The sequence below is a fragment of the Leptosomus discolor genome, chromosome 18 (assembly GCF_034619465.1).
Source record: "Leptosomus discolor isolate bLepDis1 chromosome 18, bLepDis1.hap2, whole genome shotgun sequence".
NCBI classification, from domain to species: Eukaryota; Metazoa; Chordata; class Aves; order Leptosomiformes; family Leptosomidae; genus Leptosomus; species Leptosomus discolor.
The window spans coordinates 3,453,515-3,470,927 of record NC_141408.1 but is presented as its reverse complement, the minus strand read 5'-3'; the positions used below and the strand labels follow the sequence as shown (position 1 = coordinate 3,470,927).

The 17,413-nt window shown below is 43.9% G+C and overlaps 1 protein-coding gene across 7 annotated transcripts in view; it reads left to right on the top strand.

The window, feature by feature from the left end:
* Nucleotides 1–17,413, top strand: part of CUX1 (cut like homeobox 1) — a 283,475-nt gene that overhangs the window by 171,712 nt on the left and 94,350 nt on the right. For all 7 annotated transcript variants that reach the window (XM_086475312.1, XM_086475311.1, XM_086475313.1 and 4 more), the window contains one exon: nucleotides 8,703–8,751. In XM_086475312.1, the coding sequence (XP_086331438.1) occupies nucleotides 8,703–8,751 (49 nt within the window). The remainder of the gene's footprint in view (nucleotides 1–8,702; nucleotides 8,752–17,413) is intronic.

Genomic DNA, 17,413 nt, shown 5'->3' with positions numbered 1-17,413 from the left:
AGTGGGCAGCATGATGGCTGGACACAGAGTTCAAGAAGCCTGTTCTTGTGGAGAGAAAAACACAATGAAAGTTGAGTAAGAGGTGTTTAAATGGGGGATTGAGCAGTATGGGGAGCCAAGACTCATGTTGGCTGTGGTGCAATGTATGTAAATACATGCCACATAAGAAACCAGTAGTGGTATCAAATAAAAAAGATGTACCATCTATTTATATATTGGGCTACTTCTTAATACAATCAATACGCCTTTTCTTTATTCCAGCTGCTTACATTGAGCGTTCTTCGGTTTGCAAAGTGTGCCAAGCTCATGTGTGTGTAACGCTGTGGGAATTACAGCGCTGGGCTTCTATGGGTTGGTATTATATGTTACATATAATTCTTGTTTTTTCTCTTTATATTTTATTGAGCACATCAATTAGTGTCACTCATATCAATTTCTCTGTAGAAATGATGAAGAAAACACTGCTGATCTCTAGAAGCTCTGCTCCCTAGTGTGTCACTGGAATAAAGCTGATTTCTATTGTGTTTAAAGCGTTGTAATTGCAAACATGATTTTCTTATCCTTGAAATCCTGACTTAAGCTATGAAAAAGAAAACAAAGTGCTGTGCAGGTTTTCTTGGAAAGCAGTTTTTCTATGGACTGAAATGTGTTTTATTCTATAGGGTCTTTTCCTCTAACAATCGAGGTGATTCTTGTATTGTCCAGGTATTGCTCAATATCTTGGGCTTTATGAGCAGTTCTTTAACCTTTATCAATATTTGATGATCACTTGACATCTTTCAAGCGCCTAGGACATCCTTTATTTGAAGATCCTACCTGCACCTGGTGCGACGGCTTGATCCTTGTACATGGGATACTAACCTGGTGTGCTTAGTGAGAAATCTTCGCGTGAGATTTAGTTTATTTTTTCAGCTTGAGTCTGTATCGTGGAATCACAGAATGGTTTAGGTTGGAAGGGACCTCAAAGATCATCTAGTTCCAACCCCCCTGCCATGGGCAGGGACACCTCCCACTAGACCAGGTTGCTCAAGGCTCCATCCCACCTGGTCTTGAGCACTGCCAGGGATGGAGCATCCACAGCTTCCTTAGGCAACCTGTTCAGTGTCTCACCACCCTCAGGGTGAAGAACTTCTTCCTTGTAACTAGTCTAAACCTGCCCTCTCCCAGCTTCCAACTGTTATCCCTCATCCTATCACTGCTGGCCCTTGTAAAAAGTCCCTCCCCAGCCTTCTTGTAGGTCTCCCCAGAGCCTTCTCTTCTCCAGGCTGAACAAGCCCAACTCTCTCAGCCTGTCCTCGTAGGAAAGGTGTTCCAACCCTCTGACCATCTTGGTAGCCCTCCTCTGGACTCACTCCAGCAGCTCCAGGTCTTTCTTGTGTTGGGGGCTCCAGAGCTGGACACAGTATTCCAAGTGGGGTCTTACGAGGGCAGAGTAGAGGGGGGAGAATCACCTTCCTTGACCTGCTGGCCACTCTTCTTTTGATACAGCCAAGGATGTGGTTGGTCTTCTGGGCTGCAAACGCACACTGTTGGCTCATGTTCACCCTATCATCCGCCAGCACTCCCAAGTCCTCCCCAGGACTGCTCTCAATCCACTCATTGCCCAGCCTGTGTCTGTGCTTGGGATTGTCTTGACCCAGGTGCAGGACCTCACACTTGGCCTTGTTGAACTCCATGAGGTTGGCCTGGGCCCACCTCTCCAGCCTGTCCACGTCCCTCTGGATGGCCTCCCTTCCCTCCAGCGTGTTGACCTCACCACACAGCTTGGTGTTGTTGGCAAACTTGCTGATGAGGGTGCACTCGATGCCCCTGTCCATGTCGCTGACAAAGATGTTAAATAGCACCAGTCCCAGCACCGATCCCTGAGGAACACCGCTTGTTACTGGTCTCCACTCAGACATCGGGCCAATGATCGCAGCTCTTTGAGTGCGACCTTCCAGCCAGTTTCTTATCATCTGAGTAGTCCATCATATCCATGTCTTTCCAATTTGGAGTCCAGGATGTCATGCAAGACAGTGTCAAAGGCTTTGCACAAGTCCAGATAGACAGCATCAGTTGCTCTCCCCCTGTCAATTGATGCTGTAACTCCATCATAAAAGGCCGCCAGATTCATCAGGCAGGATTTTCCCTTGGTGAAGCCATGTTGGTTGCCACCAGTCACCTCCACATTTTCCATGTGCCACAGCAGAGCCTTCAGGAGGATCTGCTCCATGATCTTGCACAGAGGTGAGACTGACTGGCCTGTAGTTGCCCAGATCTTCCTTTTTTTCCTTTTTGGAAAATGCGGTGCACTGCATGGATACAAGGCTAGCAGTGAGAGGAAACCAGAATTAATTCTAGTGAAACCAGAAAAGAACCTGAAAAAGTTAACATTGAGTCTCTTCCTCCAAGAGGAGGAACTTGATTTAGTATGGGATAACTGCAAAGAGGGGTCTGGACAATGTACAGTGGACATTTAACCATTCCCCAGATTAATCCAGATGACATATTGTGTAATCGCTGGAGCACCTGAAACCAGCATTTCTTTGATCTCTCAATTTAAAGCCTTCAGTGTTTCACTGCTTAGCAGAGAGAGGATTTTTTTCTTCAATTGAGTTCCTAGGAAAGGAAACACCCAATTCATTACTGAAGTTGTTGGATTTATGAATCCCTGAACAGAGAAATTCTTTTACAAGAGGCCTGGATTTATATGACATTGGAAAAAGGATTATCTGATCTGAAGATCCTTGGAGGGTTGCTGTGAAAGAAAATATTAACCTATAGCTCTTGCAATTTGAAAAGTAGATTTGAGACCTTAGTAGTAAAAAGAGTGTGAGTTCTTGCCCTTTGACATGCTGTACTGGTTATGCTGAAATAACGGTTTTTTTCTTTCTTTGTACAACCCTTGTGTCTGTTACTTTTGGAGGTTGTATTAGCAATAAAGGTGCATTTATCCAATATGGATGTTTGTTGGATTACAATCATTATGAGTTCCAAAAATGCCTAAACTGTGTCTACAGTGATGCTCATCAGGTGCAAGAGAAATAGCATTATTTAGAATAGAATAATAGAATTAGTGGGGTTTTATATTACCATCTGTTGGAAAATTTGTAAGAGCTTCAAAGGATTTCCTAGAAATGAAGCAAGCCACAGCACCACGGGTACCTTGGCTGGTCACTGAGGTGCAGGGATTAGATGAAGGCTTCTACCAGCAGAGCTTAGGAAGAGTCTTGAATTTGGGTAGGAAATTTGTCATCCTTCTTTTTTGCTTAAAGAAAAAATAAAATTGAATATTCAAATACTGGAATGCTCTTGTGCCCTGAGTGAATGCTGTGGTCATTGGGCTGCAGGCCATTTTGACGTTGTTTAGTGATCTGAAATTACTTCCTAGGACCAAGAACCTTCCCTGATGAAAATTATATTGAAACTTGAAAAAATTCAATGCACTGCTTTTTTTTTTTTTTTTTTAAATGCTGTAGCCCTTCTTGTCTTCCCCTCCCAAATGTCCCAAATAACTCGTCACATTTTGTCTTGTGCTAGCAAAAGTACTCAGTTGTACTGCCTCTAATTATAAGCTCTTTGCCTAATTTGGCCAAAATCTGCTCTGTGATGATCATAGATATATGTTACAAGTAAGGTTTTTCTTTTCTTCTTAATTAAACATAAATGCACGTTAGTTGATAACGTATGCTTTTAGTTTGAAATGGCCTGCGTAAATATTTTAGTAATTAGAACGTTTTAACAAGCCTCAATGGCTCCATATACCGTTTGCTCTGACCAGTAAACTTATACATGTTTTTAAAGAAAACAAATGTGTGGGAAAAAAAGTTGGGGTTTTTTTGCCAAACCAAAATATTAATCTGCCCTGCTAGTGAAGTTTCTTGGCCGTGCCAGTGACTGCAATTTCAAGTGTCATCTGTATCTTTCAGTTCTTCCGAGTATAAAGAATCCAACAGCAGTTTCCTTCAAGGTTCAGTAAGTTTGAATGTTTAGGGGGCTGTAGCCACGAGATTTGGCAAACTATTCACTTGTCATGTTAATAAAAAAGGAATTGTTTCTGCCTCTTTAAGCTAGTATCTGAATGAAGGAGTTGGATCAACTGGATTTTAATCGTCAAGTCCAGATTCTTCTTGCTTGCAAGTGAATAGGTTCATGGTGTTTAGAGTTTTCATCTGATTTAATTTTATTTAGAAAAAGAACTGAGCTTCTTCCATGTTACCAGTTCTTGAATTTGCTCGCTTGTTAGGCTGTTCAAACCTAATCGGTTATCTTGATCTTAAAAAGAAAATTGAGCCTTTCTGTGGTTTTTATTTCCCATAAGTAATTGAATTGAAAAGTGGGGGGTGTGCTGTTTTTTTTTTTAAACTCCTTAAGTTGTTTTATTATAGATGGCACATTAGCTTTGAGGGCTCTTACATGACTGGTAAAAGCTTATACCTTGTAAAATCTCTAGCTTTTAATGTGTTTTGTTTTTCACTTCAAACACGGTAGCAAGAGAAGAAATAATAGAATATTTCATGGTCATGCTGTTTCGACAGTTCAGATTCTTTTTGCTTGGTGATGCTGCTTCTGTAGCCCCAAATGCTTGGGCTTAAAATTCAATTTCCTAAATTCCTTAGCTGAAAGTGTTGAAATGTAGAACAAGCTATCTGTAATACAGACTGAAGAACTGTCTTGCTTACAAGATTACTTTTCCTCTAACACAGAGATTATAAGAAAAATCAGATCAGATAAATGATTAAGCTATCTGTGGAATGAGAAAACACAGGGTAGATAATATTTGCTCCTGAAAACAGCTTTTACCCACTGGCTTTCTGATGATCTGTTTTAACGTTAAGAAAGCGTCACCCTTGACAAACCCTGAATAGTGTTGGGTTACAATGTAAAAATCTGCTGTTAAACACCATAAATGTCAGTGTATTTTAGCAAAAGGTGATCGTGTATCTAATTACCCTCATTCTCTGTGTCTGTCTGAAGACAGAAAGAACTCTGGGGTTTTTCTCCTTGCCTTCCACTCTTGGGGTGATAGGGAATCCAGGCACCCACAAGAGGCCAAGTCACGTGTTGCTGCAGGAGCAAAGGAAGTTAAAAGTAAAATTCTCAGATCTGCCTCTTACTAGTGAGTTTAGTTCACATGGAATGACTTTGGTCAGAAATTTAGGGTCAGTATAACCACGGATTTGCTAAACTTGGCCATTATTCCCTTCAGGGTTCCTACCAGATTTTCAAAGAAAACCTGCAGGACAAGGTGCCGGCAGCTGTGAGCTGGATGGTATTTTGCCTGTCAAGTAGTTCCGTTGAAATAAAGAGAAATATTGAAACAGGAAGGGCTGAAAATGAGCAAGTGTGGCGGATGGTGAATACATCAAAAATGACCTGTGTGGGACTAATTCAGTGAGCCAAAGTGGAGTTTCCTCGTACCTTGCAGGTTTGAATTTGACACAGTGCTTTGTAAACAATAAATCAATGCGAGTTGTTTCTGTGAGTGCATAAAAGGTGTGAGAACTGTAATTTATTTTATAATAAATACTTCTACTGAGCAAACAGTGAATGTAGCTATTAGAGACTTTCTCAAATAAGTGATTTTAGACTGCTGAGTGCCAGCTACTGATGTAGTAGTTGAGCTTTTAAAATGAAAAGACTGAATTCCTTTTGAAGATTCTTCTGAATGCTGTTGACACTTGTGTTAGGAAAGAATATAGAGTAATTTAATTCATTACTTTACTTAAAGATAACATTTATGGTTGCAGCATTAACCTCCGTTGGTTTGCAGACTGCTAGGCTGGAGATGTTTTGCTTGAATTTTTTTTGGAGATGTTGCATCCTTTTATTAGGTGTGCAGAGACGGATTGTGTGTGGAAAAGCTAGGTAGAGAAAATGTATGAGGGAAAGGGGAGTTCAGGATCAGTCAGCTGGTGTGTCTGGATACAAGGACAAAGGGACAATTTTGCCCTTGGCTACAGTTTGACACTTCTACCGGATTCAGTCAGAATTATCTGCGCACGCTGAAGGGCAGAAATGTCATTTTTATGGCATTCTGTATCCTCCGTCGCCTTTTTTTTTTAATTGGCTGTGTATAGCAGCGCTGTAATAGAGCTCTTAAATCCTGACCCCACCGAAATGGCACACAAATACCAGTATTAATGCTTCTGTCCATTTTAAATACAGGATTGTCCTGAGTCCTTCCACCTCATTTTTCAGGCACTGCCCTGTGGTTCAGCCTGTTTTACTAGCAGCCATGCACCTTTCCTCTGACCAGGGAGCTCCTCTGCTTTACTGCTCTTAGTCCCTTCTCCCCTTGGTCCTTGGCTTTGGACATCCCTCTGTGCTTTCGCGCGCTCTACTCTCTTCATCTCTTTCCCTTCACTTGCTTCTGGGAGCTTTAAAGGTGGCTGAGGGTCCTGTGGTGGGTCCAGAGCCCCTCACACTTCTGCCCCTTCCCACTCATCTCTTCTGCATCAGAGTCATCTTCTTTTCTCCAAAAAAAAAAAAAAAGAGCTCCCTTGGCTGAACTGAAAAACAACTGTTCTGCTCCCAAAGCAAGGCGCTCTTCCTCTCCCGGTCCGAGGGGTTTGTGCTTCCGAATCCGTCGCTCTTTTCAGATTCTGCAGTTTTCAGACCTTTGGCGGATACCTGGCAGCCCCTGTTTGGGAGGAAAGGCGGTGATTTTGTTGTTCTCCAAAGCCCACAAAGAAGCGAGCGGAAACTGGATTCACTTAAGCTGTAGCCGGCGCGTTGGGATGGGACACTCCCAGCTCTGATCTGGGAGGCATGTGACATAATCCAGACATCGTTTACTGGCTCCATATAACCTGAGGCATTCACACATAAATTCAGCCTGGATGCATAAGCTTATATAAAGAGGATCCTTAAACTATCCTGGCTAAAAATATTTGTAAAATGCTGGGAAACCTTTTTTTTGGGGGGGGGGGTGCATTAGGTTGCTTTCTTCCCTCTTATCTCTCTTACAGATACGTATTGGGGTCACTTGCATGGTCTTAGGGATGTCTTTTGCATATGAAATACTTAATTTCCTTAAGAGGGTTAACAAGTATTTGAGGCTGGAGTCTAGAACAAGAGATGTTTCACAACTGGAGAGGCTAAGGTGATCGAAAGTGTTATTGTAGGCTTAGGCTGACCTGTCCAGGTTAGTTGTGCGGTTACTCCCTGCACACTTTGAATCCTTATTTGCCAAAGGAGTGATTGTTCAGTTCAGTAATTAATGTCTATTATTTATTATTATTTCAAAACATTCTGTGCATGATTTCTTTCCAGTGTAAGAGCACATTAGCTTCTCCTGCACAAGAAAACACGTGTTAATCTGTTTTCCATTATTGTCCAAAAGATTTTTTTCAAAAGGCAATTCATGTTGCCCCGACAACATTAGAGGCTGTAATTAAAAATAATTTTCCATTAATTTATATACATCCACATTTACTTATTATGATCTTTTACTGCATTTCCCTAAGTGTGCACAGAAACCTAAAATGCTGTTGAAGAGTAAGTCAATGTTCAGTGTAATGATCCAGTATCGAGTGTGCCAGTATCCTGATGTACTTCAATTAACCATCTTTCCCAACAAACACCTGCATAGAAAAATGGATCTTCTGTGGGATCAGCAGAAAAACAAACCCTGCCTTTTCTGTATTGGCAGAGGAAGGGAATTCCAGTATTTCACAGCTTTTACTGATAATGATCTGCTCCAGATTAAAAACAAAAAACAGACATTATGGTGTTGGCAGATTGCAAAAGGACTTGCTGGTTAAAGCTGCTGTTCATAGGAGATGAGGATAGTGTTTATTGCTTCCATATGGTCCAGAGATATAAGACAGGCAAAATGTGTAGGGAGAAGTAATATGTCTTGCTATATTGATACAGAACATACTTTTAGGTCTGTAGGCCCTTTTCCTGATACCTTCCACAGGTGAGAGCATGAGTGTGAAATATTTGCCCATGATTCAGCATGATGATAAAAAAAGATTGCTTAAGGATTGGCTCCATTTCTGTGAGCAAAATCCTAGAAATGCTGGGGGTTTTAAAGGGTCAGGGCTGGTAGGTGCCACCTAACACCCATATGTGAAGGACCTATTTTTCCTTGACTATTTGTGTGGTTTTCAACCCTCTGACTTTCCTAGTCACCTTTGTAAAGTGAATTAAGAGATGGAGTCTAAATTTAGAGTTTCATAAATTTGTCTCAAAACCCTCTTTTCTCTATAATGTCAAATTAAATTTCTTTGTCTCTTTGACCTCACAAAATTTTCTTTTGTAGCCAAGTTTAGAACCAAACTTCTAGGCACACTGAAAAAAAGCGTAATGGGCTACTTTGGTGTGCAAGTAGCTGATTGAAGAACTGTAGTCTTTGACTTCTCCATAACGATCCCTTGTGAAGCACCTGTACATGTAGGAAGGATGCACTGCCCTTCTGCACAAGGTTGGGGAGTAAGGTCTTCAAAGGTCTAATGAATATGCTCCCATATCGACACGCTTATTTTGTTGCAAAAAGGGATCAGGCGAAGGAATTTGAGACTTGCAAACCAGTCCGCAGAGCTGAAACCCAAGAGGATCTCACCAGTCAGATGAGCTGGTCAGTCTGACTGGGTCCTTCTAAAAAAATACTGGGAATAACTGTTGTTGGTGTGAATGTTGCAATTGTCCTGTGCATGAACTGGTATAGCGGGCATTCTTCATGTGGTAACAGTACTTCTGCTCTCTTGTTCTCCCAGGGCTGATGAAATCGAGATGATCATGACAGACCTCGAAAGAGCAAATCAGGTAGGATTTTAAATGAGTCCCTCATAAAATTCTAAGTGTGACTTTGATATTTTTTTTTATTATTATTTCCTGACAGTTCTTTTATATGCACTTAGCAGTCATAACTGTGTAGAGTAAGAAAATATGCAAATTTAGAGAAAAGTACAGCTCTTTAGGGATACTCTGTAAGGCTTGTAAGAACAGTAGAGCAGTGCTTGCCATATATTTACCTTATAATAATTTAAATTTAGGTTTCCCACTGTAGTTATTCTTGGGTCTACGTTTCTAAGTCCATCATGTTGACCCCCACTTGGACGTGCAGGTAGCTGGTTTACCCAAATTAAAGGACCTCTGCCCTGCAGCAGTGGCAGTGCTGCCAGCAGCCTGACCTAGGGAGGCCTGACCTTCCGCTGCAGCTCCGGCTTTTGTGGACTTGTCTGGACTTTCCTTTTTCCTTCCTTTTCTGATATGTTTTATTGGCATTATTAGTTTTTAGCAAGGGTTGGATGAGACTGCGCCGTGCAGGAGAACAAAGAAGTTGTAATTCGTGTAGACTGTGAGATGCCTCTCCAGCGTTCCCTCACAGTGCCCACGCTCCCGAGAGCGTGGCACAATCGTGAGGAACTTTTTAAAATAAAAAGTTTTAAAAAAGCCGAACCCAGCACCCAAACAAAGTGCCCTCCTGGTCTGAGTGGCTGTTGGAGGTGATGGGGGAGATGTGTATGGACATGCAGGGTTCATGGATGCTGGTTTCACAGAGAGCAACCTCAACCGGGCATCTGCTTATCGATGAGCTTCAGTAATCCCTCTGCCAGGTGAGATCCGAGATTACCGATCTTAGGTCTCGCAGGCTGTGGTTTTGTGCTCCCGTTGAAGCTTACCTGAGCGCGGCTCGCCGCCGGACGGGTGGCTGCAGCTGCTGCCCCACCACGCAGTCCTGCCGCACGCCTCGTGCTGTCGCGAGTGCTTGTGGAGTGTGCCGTGAGCCAGAGCGGCTCACCGATCCTCTCGGGAACTAACCCCTCCTCCAGCTGCTCCTCCTTTTGTCTTTTCCCTGTTGCTGGATCAGCGTCCAGCCCCCACACTCCCCCCCGGTGCAGCTGATGAGCAGAGCGACTATATTGTCCTTTACATTAGTTCTTTATAAATTGGAAAAATACTAACGAAGCAGAAGGCAGATTTGTAAGTTGTTGGGTGGATTATTTAGTCAGTAAAAGAAAATTGGGGTTTGCACAGTGGGTTTTTAGTTCTGACAAAGAACTTTTGTAGACAGCATTAAATATTTATGAAAGTGCTAGTAATTATTTGAAAATCTGTAGACATTTTAGAAATTATGTACGTGTTAAATATGTTTTGGTAGAATTATTTTGTGATTTTTTCAAAGTTTTTCAAAGTTGTAGCAATGATTTACCCAGTAGGTTTGTTGCTTTCTCAGAGTAGAAGGATGGTGGTAGTTAAAGAACAGGTATTTCTGATTTCCTTACTGCCATACTAAAATGGAATATATCTATTCATACAGAAATGCTAAAGATATTTTCCTATCTAACTGGAACTAACCTGCAGTGTGGTGGGGTTTTTTTCACTTTATTGGAGGGTGTTTTTTTTTACTTTATTGGGGTTTTTTTTAAGTTAGTCAAAATTTGTAACTGCTTATGAGCATAACCCTTAGTTTGGTTGTAATTCAGCAAACTCTGGATCTGTATGTAAACAGCAGTGTGCTATTCATCTGAGCTACTGTAAAGCCAGAAGAGGTGATTCTGTCTCCCCTTTCCCCATCTCCCCCTCCTCTGCTTCCCCCTCCCGGCCGCTGTAGGCCTGTCCCCTCCCTCACAGCAGTTTTTGCAGTTGGGCACCTGTCACTTTCATTGAGCTCAGGAGCTACAGAAAAGCCTGAATTTGGGGTGAAGGGCCCAGGTTTGTTTTCTGTGGGTTTAGCAAATTGAAGCAGCTGAGCAAAACGTGGGAGAAGCAGCAGCAGCGAGATGAGGGATGTGAGGGGAACGTGTGGAGGGGTCAGGGAAGGGAAGATTCCCCCATGGAGGAGCAGGAGCAGCGAGCTGCTGGAGTAGCTCAGCTAATGTGCTGAAACATGCCTGTAGTCCTTGCCTTGCATGATGCTTTCCCTTTATAAAACAGTTCTGTAAATTCTTACTGATAGTCTTTGTAGCAGCAGTTCCTCTGGTTTACCTCTTTATAGTTGAAAAAAAAAAAAAATGGAAGGAATTAAATTCACTGCACAGGCCAGAAAGTGAGTTTGCATCAGGCTGAAGTGTTACAATTGCAGAAACAAGTACTTAACATAATTATGTATTTAATAGTTAAATTAACATTTCCTTTTACCATTTCAGTAAGTACTTGTTCCCCATTATGGAGGCTACCTTTAAAGACTAATGCTCAGCATGACTCCTACTTTGAGGACAGCCTGCCTTGCTGATTTTGATGTGATGTTTTGCTGCTCTGGCATTAACACTGACCCAAGCGACTGGGATTCAGAGCAGAAATCTACAGAACAGCAAAATGTTTCCACTAAAAATATAAAATATATTTGCTGTAAATTTTTTAGTGTCTGATATTCTTGAAAATCCCTTTATCAGTTACTGCCCTTTTTAAATCCAGAGCTGGCATTTCTGAACTTCCCTTGCTTTCTGTGAGGACCCCTCTCACTCTTTAAGAGACAAGGAGGGCTATTTCCCTCTCCAATTCTGCAGTAATGGGAGGGTGGATGTACTCACTGACGTTAATCCAGGTGTCCATGTGCTGGGTGACGAAAGCCACAGGGACAGAGTTGATGTGTAACTCCCACCCTTGTGTCCTGTTGGGTGAAGCACGGACCATTCTCTTTGGTCTTCAGACTCTGTCACCTCTCTTGTCCCACTGGTTTTTCCTCATTTTGATCTCCAGATTGCTTCATGCAGGAACTTCCTGGGCTTGTTTGTGTGCTGTCATCCCCAGAAGAAATTACTAGCTCCTAGAAATAATTACTTTTAAATACCAATGAGCTTTGCAATTTTCTGCTTAGAAAGAAAAAGGGGTAGTGACCGCAAAGCTCAGTTTCTCTCTGTTTTATCGTTAACGCAGTGGAGGTATTCAGGTATAAACTGAATTTTCCCCCAAACCATAGCCCTGACCAACGAGAGAGACAAATCCTTCATGCGAGCGGAGCAAGCTGGGGTGGCAGGGTTTGGAGGCGGGTGCTGGAGGTAGCGATGTGGTGGCAGCACGGCTGCCGGGATGACAGCCCTTCCTCAAGTGCTAATCCAGGCACTTAGTGCGGGAGATCCAAGATCCTGAGTGGGGTTTTGCAGCAGGGCTGGTCTCATTCAGTGGACAAAGCCCAGCCAGAGTAATTGAAGTACACCGATTCACACCCGCCGTTAGGGTGAGGTGGGTGTCAGTGGTGGCCTGTGGAGTGACCCTTCCACTTCAGCGTCCTGAGAGCTATAAACTGGTACAAAACCTACAAGACCAGTGCATTAAAATGGCTGGTCTACCTACACCTGCCTCAAGAGGAGCCGTTAGCTCCGTGACGTGCAGCTTTACAGGGTGGAAAGCCTGAAGCCAGCAGCCCCCAGTTGCTTTAGCAGTAAGATGCAACCGCATCTCCTGCAGGGCCGCGGAAGAGCAGCGGGCGGCGGCACTGGGGATCTGTTATCCCTCTGATTCTGTCCTCATCCCCAAGGTTGTATGACTTGGGTGGCCTGGGTCTGTAAAGGGCTGAAGTCAAAATATAACTAAATGCAGTAGGAATGGCTTATTTTCACTTTACTAACCTGCCAACTTGATATCGAAAATAACCCGAGAGTTCACCCTCACATTTCCATGAAGATTTAATAATCCTGTAGTTTGGGGAAGGGACTCGTTTTATTAAGATTTCATTTTGCACAATAAATCACTGCATATTTTCTGATAGGCTATGAAGTATAATAATAAATAATTAAAACTAAACTACCCTTACTTGTCAAAATAAATGATTTATCATAGTTTGGGATATAGCATCTTTGAATTTTTTATTGTTTGATTCCCAGAATATTCTAATTTCCAATCAGTGATGTTAATGAAGCTCCAGTGTACTTTTCTGCGTTTGCAACAGCTACAGTTGCATGTAATTTTACACAAATATTTATGGATAACACTTTTCTATGCCTTTTCAAGTTTACACCTTTCTTCTACGTGTTTATGGCAGTAAGTCACGAATCTGGGATGACGGATATATTCAAATGAATTACCCTTCTGTTTCTATACTTCATCTAGTGACCTGGAATCACCCAGTTGTGCATGAGAAAAAACAAGGTTTCTGTTGGAAAGAATAATTCCTATGATGTGAAAACAGAAATACTTTGGAGTGTTAAATTTTTTAAAACAGAGAAAGAGGGAGGCTCATTTTAAGATTTTAATATTGCGTCTAAGTTTGTGGTTTCATGCCATTGATGTATCCAGATCTGTTTACTGGCTTTATACATTCAGTTCACTTTGGTTTTTTTAATTTAAAAAAAAAAAAAAAAAAATTCTAGTGGGCTTTGTAATTTGGGCTTTCTGAAAAAAAAAGTGGTTTTTCACTTTTAAAAGAAAAAGAGAACAACTTCAGCTAGGGTTGGTTGGTCCTCGGTTATTGTATTTTAATCTTGAGGTGGAGGAAATTGATTTGAAAAATAGACTGATCTAGGTATCCTTAGGTTTTGGGAGTATTAATAGAAGGAGAACATGGGACATTTTTTTGGGTGGACTATATTGTGAAAGCTATAGAAAAAGAATTAGTTTTTTTTTTTTCTTCTGTATCTATGCTATGTTATCCCATTGGAAAGGCAGAATATTTCCATTGATTTTCTGTTCATCTTCACAGTGCTGATAGTGCTCCCAGATTTCTACTTCTTTTTTTTTCTGGGGAAAGAAAGTCAAATATAGAAACTTACGTTATCAATAAAACAAGAACAACTGTTCTTTCTAAATACATAATGATTGTGAGCAGCACAAAGGAGTTCCGGAGGATAAGTCAGCTTCATCGGGGGCCCAGCGTAACTGCCTCTGTGCAAACACCCAGAGCATGGGGAATAAAGAGGAGGTGGAGGGGTGCGCACGCCTTCAGGGCTGTGATCTCATTGGCATCATGGAGACGTGGTGGGATGGCTGCTACGAGTGGAGTGCTGGAATGGAAGGGTACAGGCTCTTCAGGAAGGACAGGCAGGGGAGACGAGGAGGGGGTGTCGCCCTCTATGTCAGTGACCGGCTGGAGTGCGTGGAGCTCTGCCTGGGGATGGGTGGGGAGCCGACCGAGAGCTTATGGGTCAGGATTAAAGGGAGAGCAGGGACAGGTGACCTTATAGTGGGGGTCTGCTACAGGCCACCTGACCAGAAAGACCAAGCAGATGAGGCCCTCTGGAGACAGATCGGAGCAGCCTCGTGTTCACAAGCACTGGTCCTCATGGGGGACTTCAGCCACCCCGATATCTGTTGGAGGGACAACACAGCAGGGCACAAGCAATCCAGGAGGCTCCTGGAATGCATTGATGATAACTTTCTTCTTCAAGTGCTAGAGGAGCCAATGCAGAGAAGTGCTATGCTGGACCTTGTTCTCACCAACAAGGAGGGGCTGATGGGGAATGTGAAGCTCAAGGGTGACCTTGGCTGCAGTGACCGTGAGATGGTGGAGTTCAAGATCCTTCAGGCAGCAAGGAGGGCACACAGCAAGCTCTCTGGCCTGCACTTCAGGAGAGCAGACTTTGGCCTCTTCAGGGAACTGCTTGGTAGAATGCTATGGGATACAGCCCTGGAGGGATGAGGGGCCCAAGAAAGCTGGTTAATATTCAAGGATCACCTCTTCCAAGCTCAGGAGGAATGCATCTCGACAAAGAGGAGGTCAGGCAAAAACACCAGGAGGCCTGTGTGGATGAACAAGGAGCTCCTGAACAAACTCACATACAAAAAGGAAGCCTACAGAGGGTGTAAACAAGGACAGGTAGCCTGGGAGGAATACAGAGAAACTGCCCAAGCATCCAGAGTTCAGGTTAGGAAAGCCAAAGCCCTGACAGAATTAAATCTGACCAGGGACATCAAGAACAACAAGAAAAGCTTTAGGTACGTTGGTGATAAAAGGAAGATGAGGGAAAATGTGGGCCTTCTCTGGAAGGAAACAGGAGACCTGGTTACCCGGGATGTGGAGAACACCGAAGGTACTTAATGATGTTTTGTGCCTCAGTCTTCACCAGCAAGTGCTCCAGCCACACCACCCAAGTCACAGAAGGCAAAGGCAGGGACTGGGAGAATGAATAACCACCCACTGTAGGAGAAGATCAGGTTCAAGACCAACTGAGGAACCTGAAGGTGCACAAGTCCATGGGACCTGATGAGATGCATCCATGGGTCCTGAGGGAACTGGCGGATGAAGTGGCTAAGCCACTACCCATCATATTTGAGAAGTCAGGGCAGTCTGGTGAAGTTCCCACTGACTGGAAAAGGGGAAACATAACCCCCATTTTTAAAAAGGGGAAAAAATGAAGACCTGGAGAACTACAGGCCAGTCAGACCCACCTCTGTGCCTGGCAAGATCATGGAGTGGATCCTCCTGGAAAACAGGCTAGGGCATGTGGAAAATAAGGAGGTGATTGGTGGCAGCCAGCATGGCTTCACTAAGGGCAAATCCTGCCTGACAAATTTGGTGGCCTTCTACAATGGGGTTACAGTGTTGGTGGACAAGGGAAGAGCAACTGATGTCATCTACCTGGACTTCAGCAAAGCATTCAACACTGTCCTGCACGACATCCTTGTTGCTAAACTGGAGAGACATGGATTTGATGGAGAGACCACTCGATGGGTAAGGAATAGGCTGGGTGGTTGCACTCAAAGAGTCACTCTCAACAGCTCAATGTCCAAGTGGAGGCCAATGATGAGTGGCCTTCCTCAGGGGTCAGTATTGGGACCGATGCTGTTTAACATCTTTTGTCGGCAGCATGGACAGTGGGACTGGGTGCACCCTCAGCAAGTTTGCCGACAACACCAAGCTGTGTGGCACAGCTGACGAGCTGGAGCGAAGGGAGCCCATCCAGAGGGACCTGGACAGGCTGGAGAGGTGGGCCTGTGACAGCCTCATGAAGTTCAACAAGGCCAAGTGCAAGGTCCTGTACCTGGGTTGGGGCAACCCTTGGTATCAGCACAGGCTGGGAGATGAAGGGATCGAGAGCAGCCCTGGGGAGAAGGACTTGGGGGCGCGGGTGGATGAAAAGCTGGACACGACCCATCAACGTGCGCTGGCAGCCCCAAAAGCCCATCTCATCCTGGGCTGCATCCAGAGCAGCGTGGGCAGCAGGTCGAGGGAGGGGATTCTGCCCCTCTGCTCCGCTCTGGTGAGACCCCCCCTGCAGGGCTGCGTTCAGCTCTGGGGCCCCCAGCACAGGAAAGACACGGACCTGCTGGAGCGGGTCCAGAGGAGGCCACGAAGATGCTCAGGGGGCTGGAGCAGCTCCCCTGTGAGGACAGGCTGGGAGAGTTGGGGGTGTTCAGCCTGGAGAGGAGAAGGCTCTGGGGAGACCTTATAGCGCCTTCCAGTGCTGAAAGGGGGTGCAGGAGAGGTGGGGAGGGACTCTTGATCGGGGAGGGTAGTTGTGGGATGAGAGGTAACGGTTTCAAACTGAAAGAGGGGAGATTTAGATCAGATATTAGGAAGAAGTTCTTCCCTGTGAGGGTGGTGAGACACTGGCACAGGCTGCCCAGAGCAGCTGTGGCTGCCCCCTCCCTGGCAGGGCTCAAGGCCAGGCTGGATGGGGCTGGGAGCGACCTGGTCTGGTGGAAGGTGTCGCTGCCTGTGGCAGGGGGGTTGGAACTGGGTGATCTTTGAGGTCCCTTCCAACCCAAACCATTCTGTGATTCTATATGATTTATTAAAGAATCTAGACTGGGTCAGTGCCATTTATTTCACAGAAATGCAGTGTTAGATTTTAAGATCTGTTAGAGGAAGGGTTAGTGAGTTTAAGCATGTTTTGGAACCAAACTACCACTAAAATACATAAAATGGTGTCTGCTGTAGAAGTAGGAAGAAAACCTCACCAGGGCATTTTAGCAGAAATGCCATTCTCAAGATTATTTTTTTTTATTTCAGTGGCTGTGGTACCTTCCCATCTCTAACAAATCACATTGGAAAATGGTTTGAAAAGGTAGTCGCACTAAGTGAGATTGCTATAAAATATGTATGGTTTTGAGCATCAGATGGAATAAATTCTCCTCTTTCACTTAGCAACACAAATGCAGCACCATATAGGTAGTGCAAGTGCTGTGCGGGAGGGTTTTGCTTTAACCCACCAGTGGTAACAAAACCCGTGACGAGGCAGTCCTTGAGTTTAGGTTTCCACGAAGAAGGGTGTTCATCTGCACCAAGGCTAGCAGAGATACCGCCCACAAATGCTGCCGGAGTATTTGCTTTTCATTTCTGACTCCCTTTGCAATGAACTAGAACCTCTGCTGTCATGGTGTGCTGTAGCCCTGCTGAATTCAGCAAAGTTATGCTGGTTTATAGCAGATGAGGTCATTCACTTAATCTTGTGATTTCACTATCTGTAAAATGGGAATAATAACGTTTACTTTATAAAGTGCATTGAGATCCTTGCACAGAGAAGTGCTGTATAAAAGCAAAATATGGTTAATACCGTTTTCATACAAACACAGGAGCTTCCTGTAAATGCTTGGCTTTCAGTTG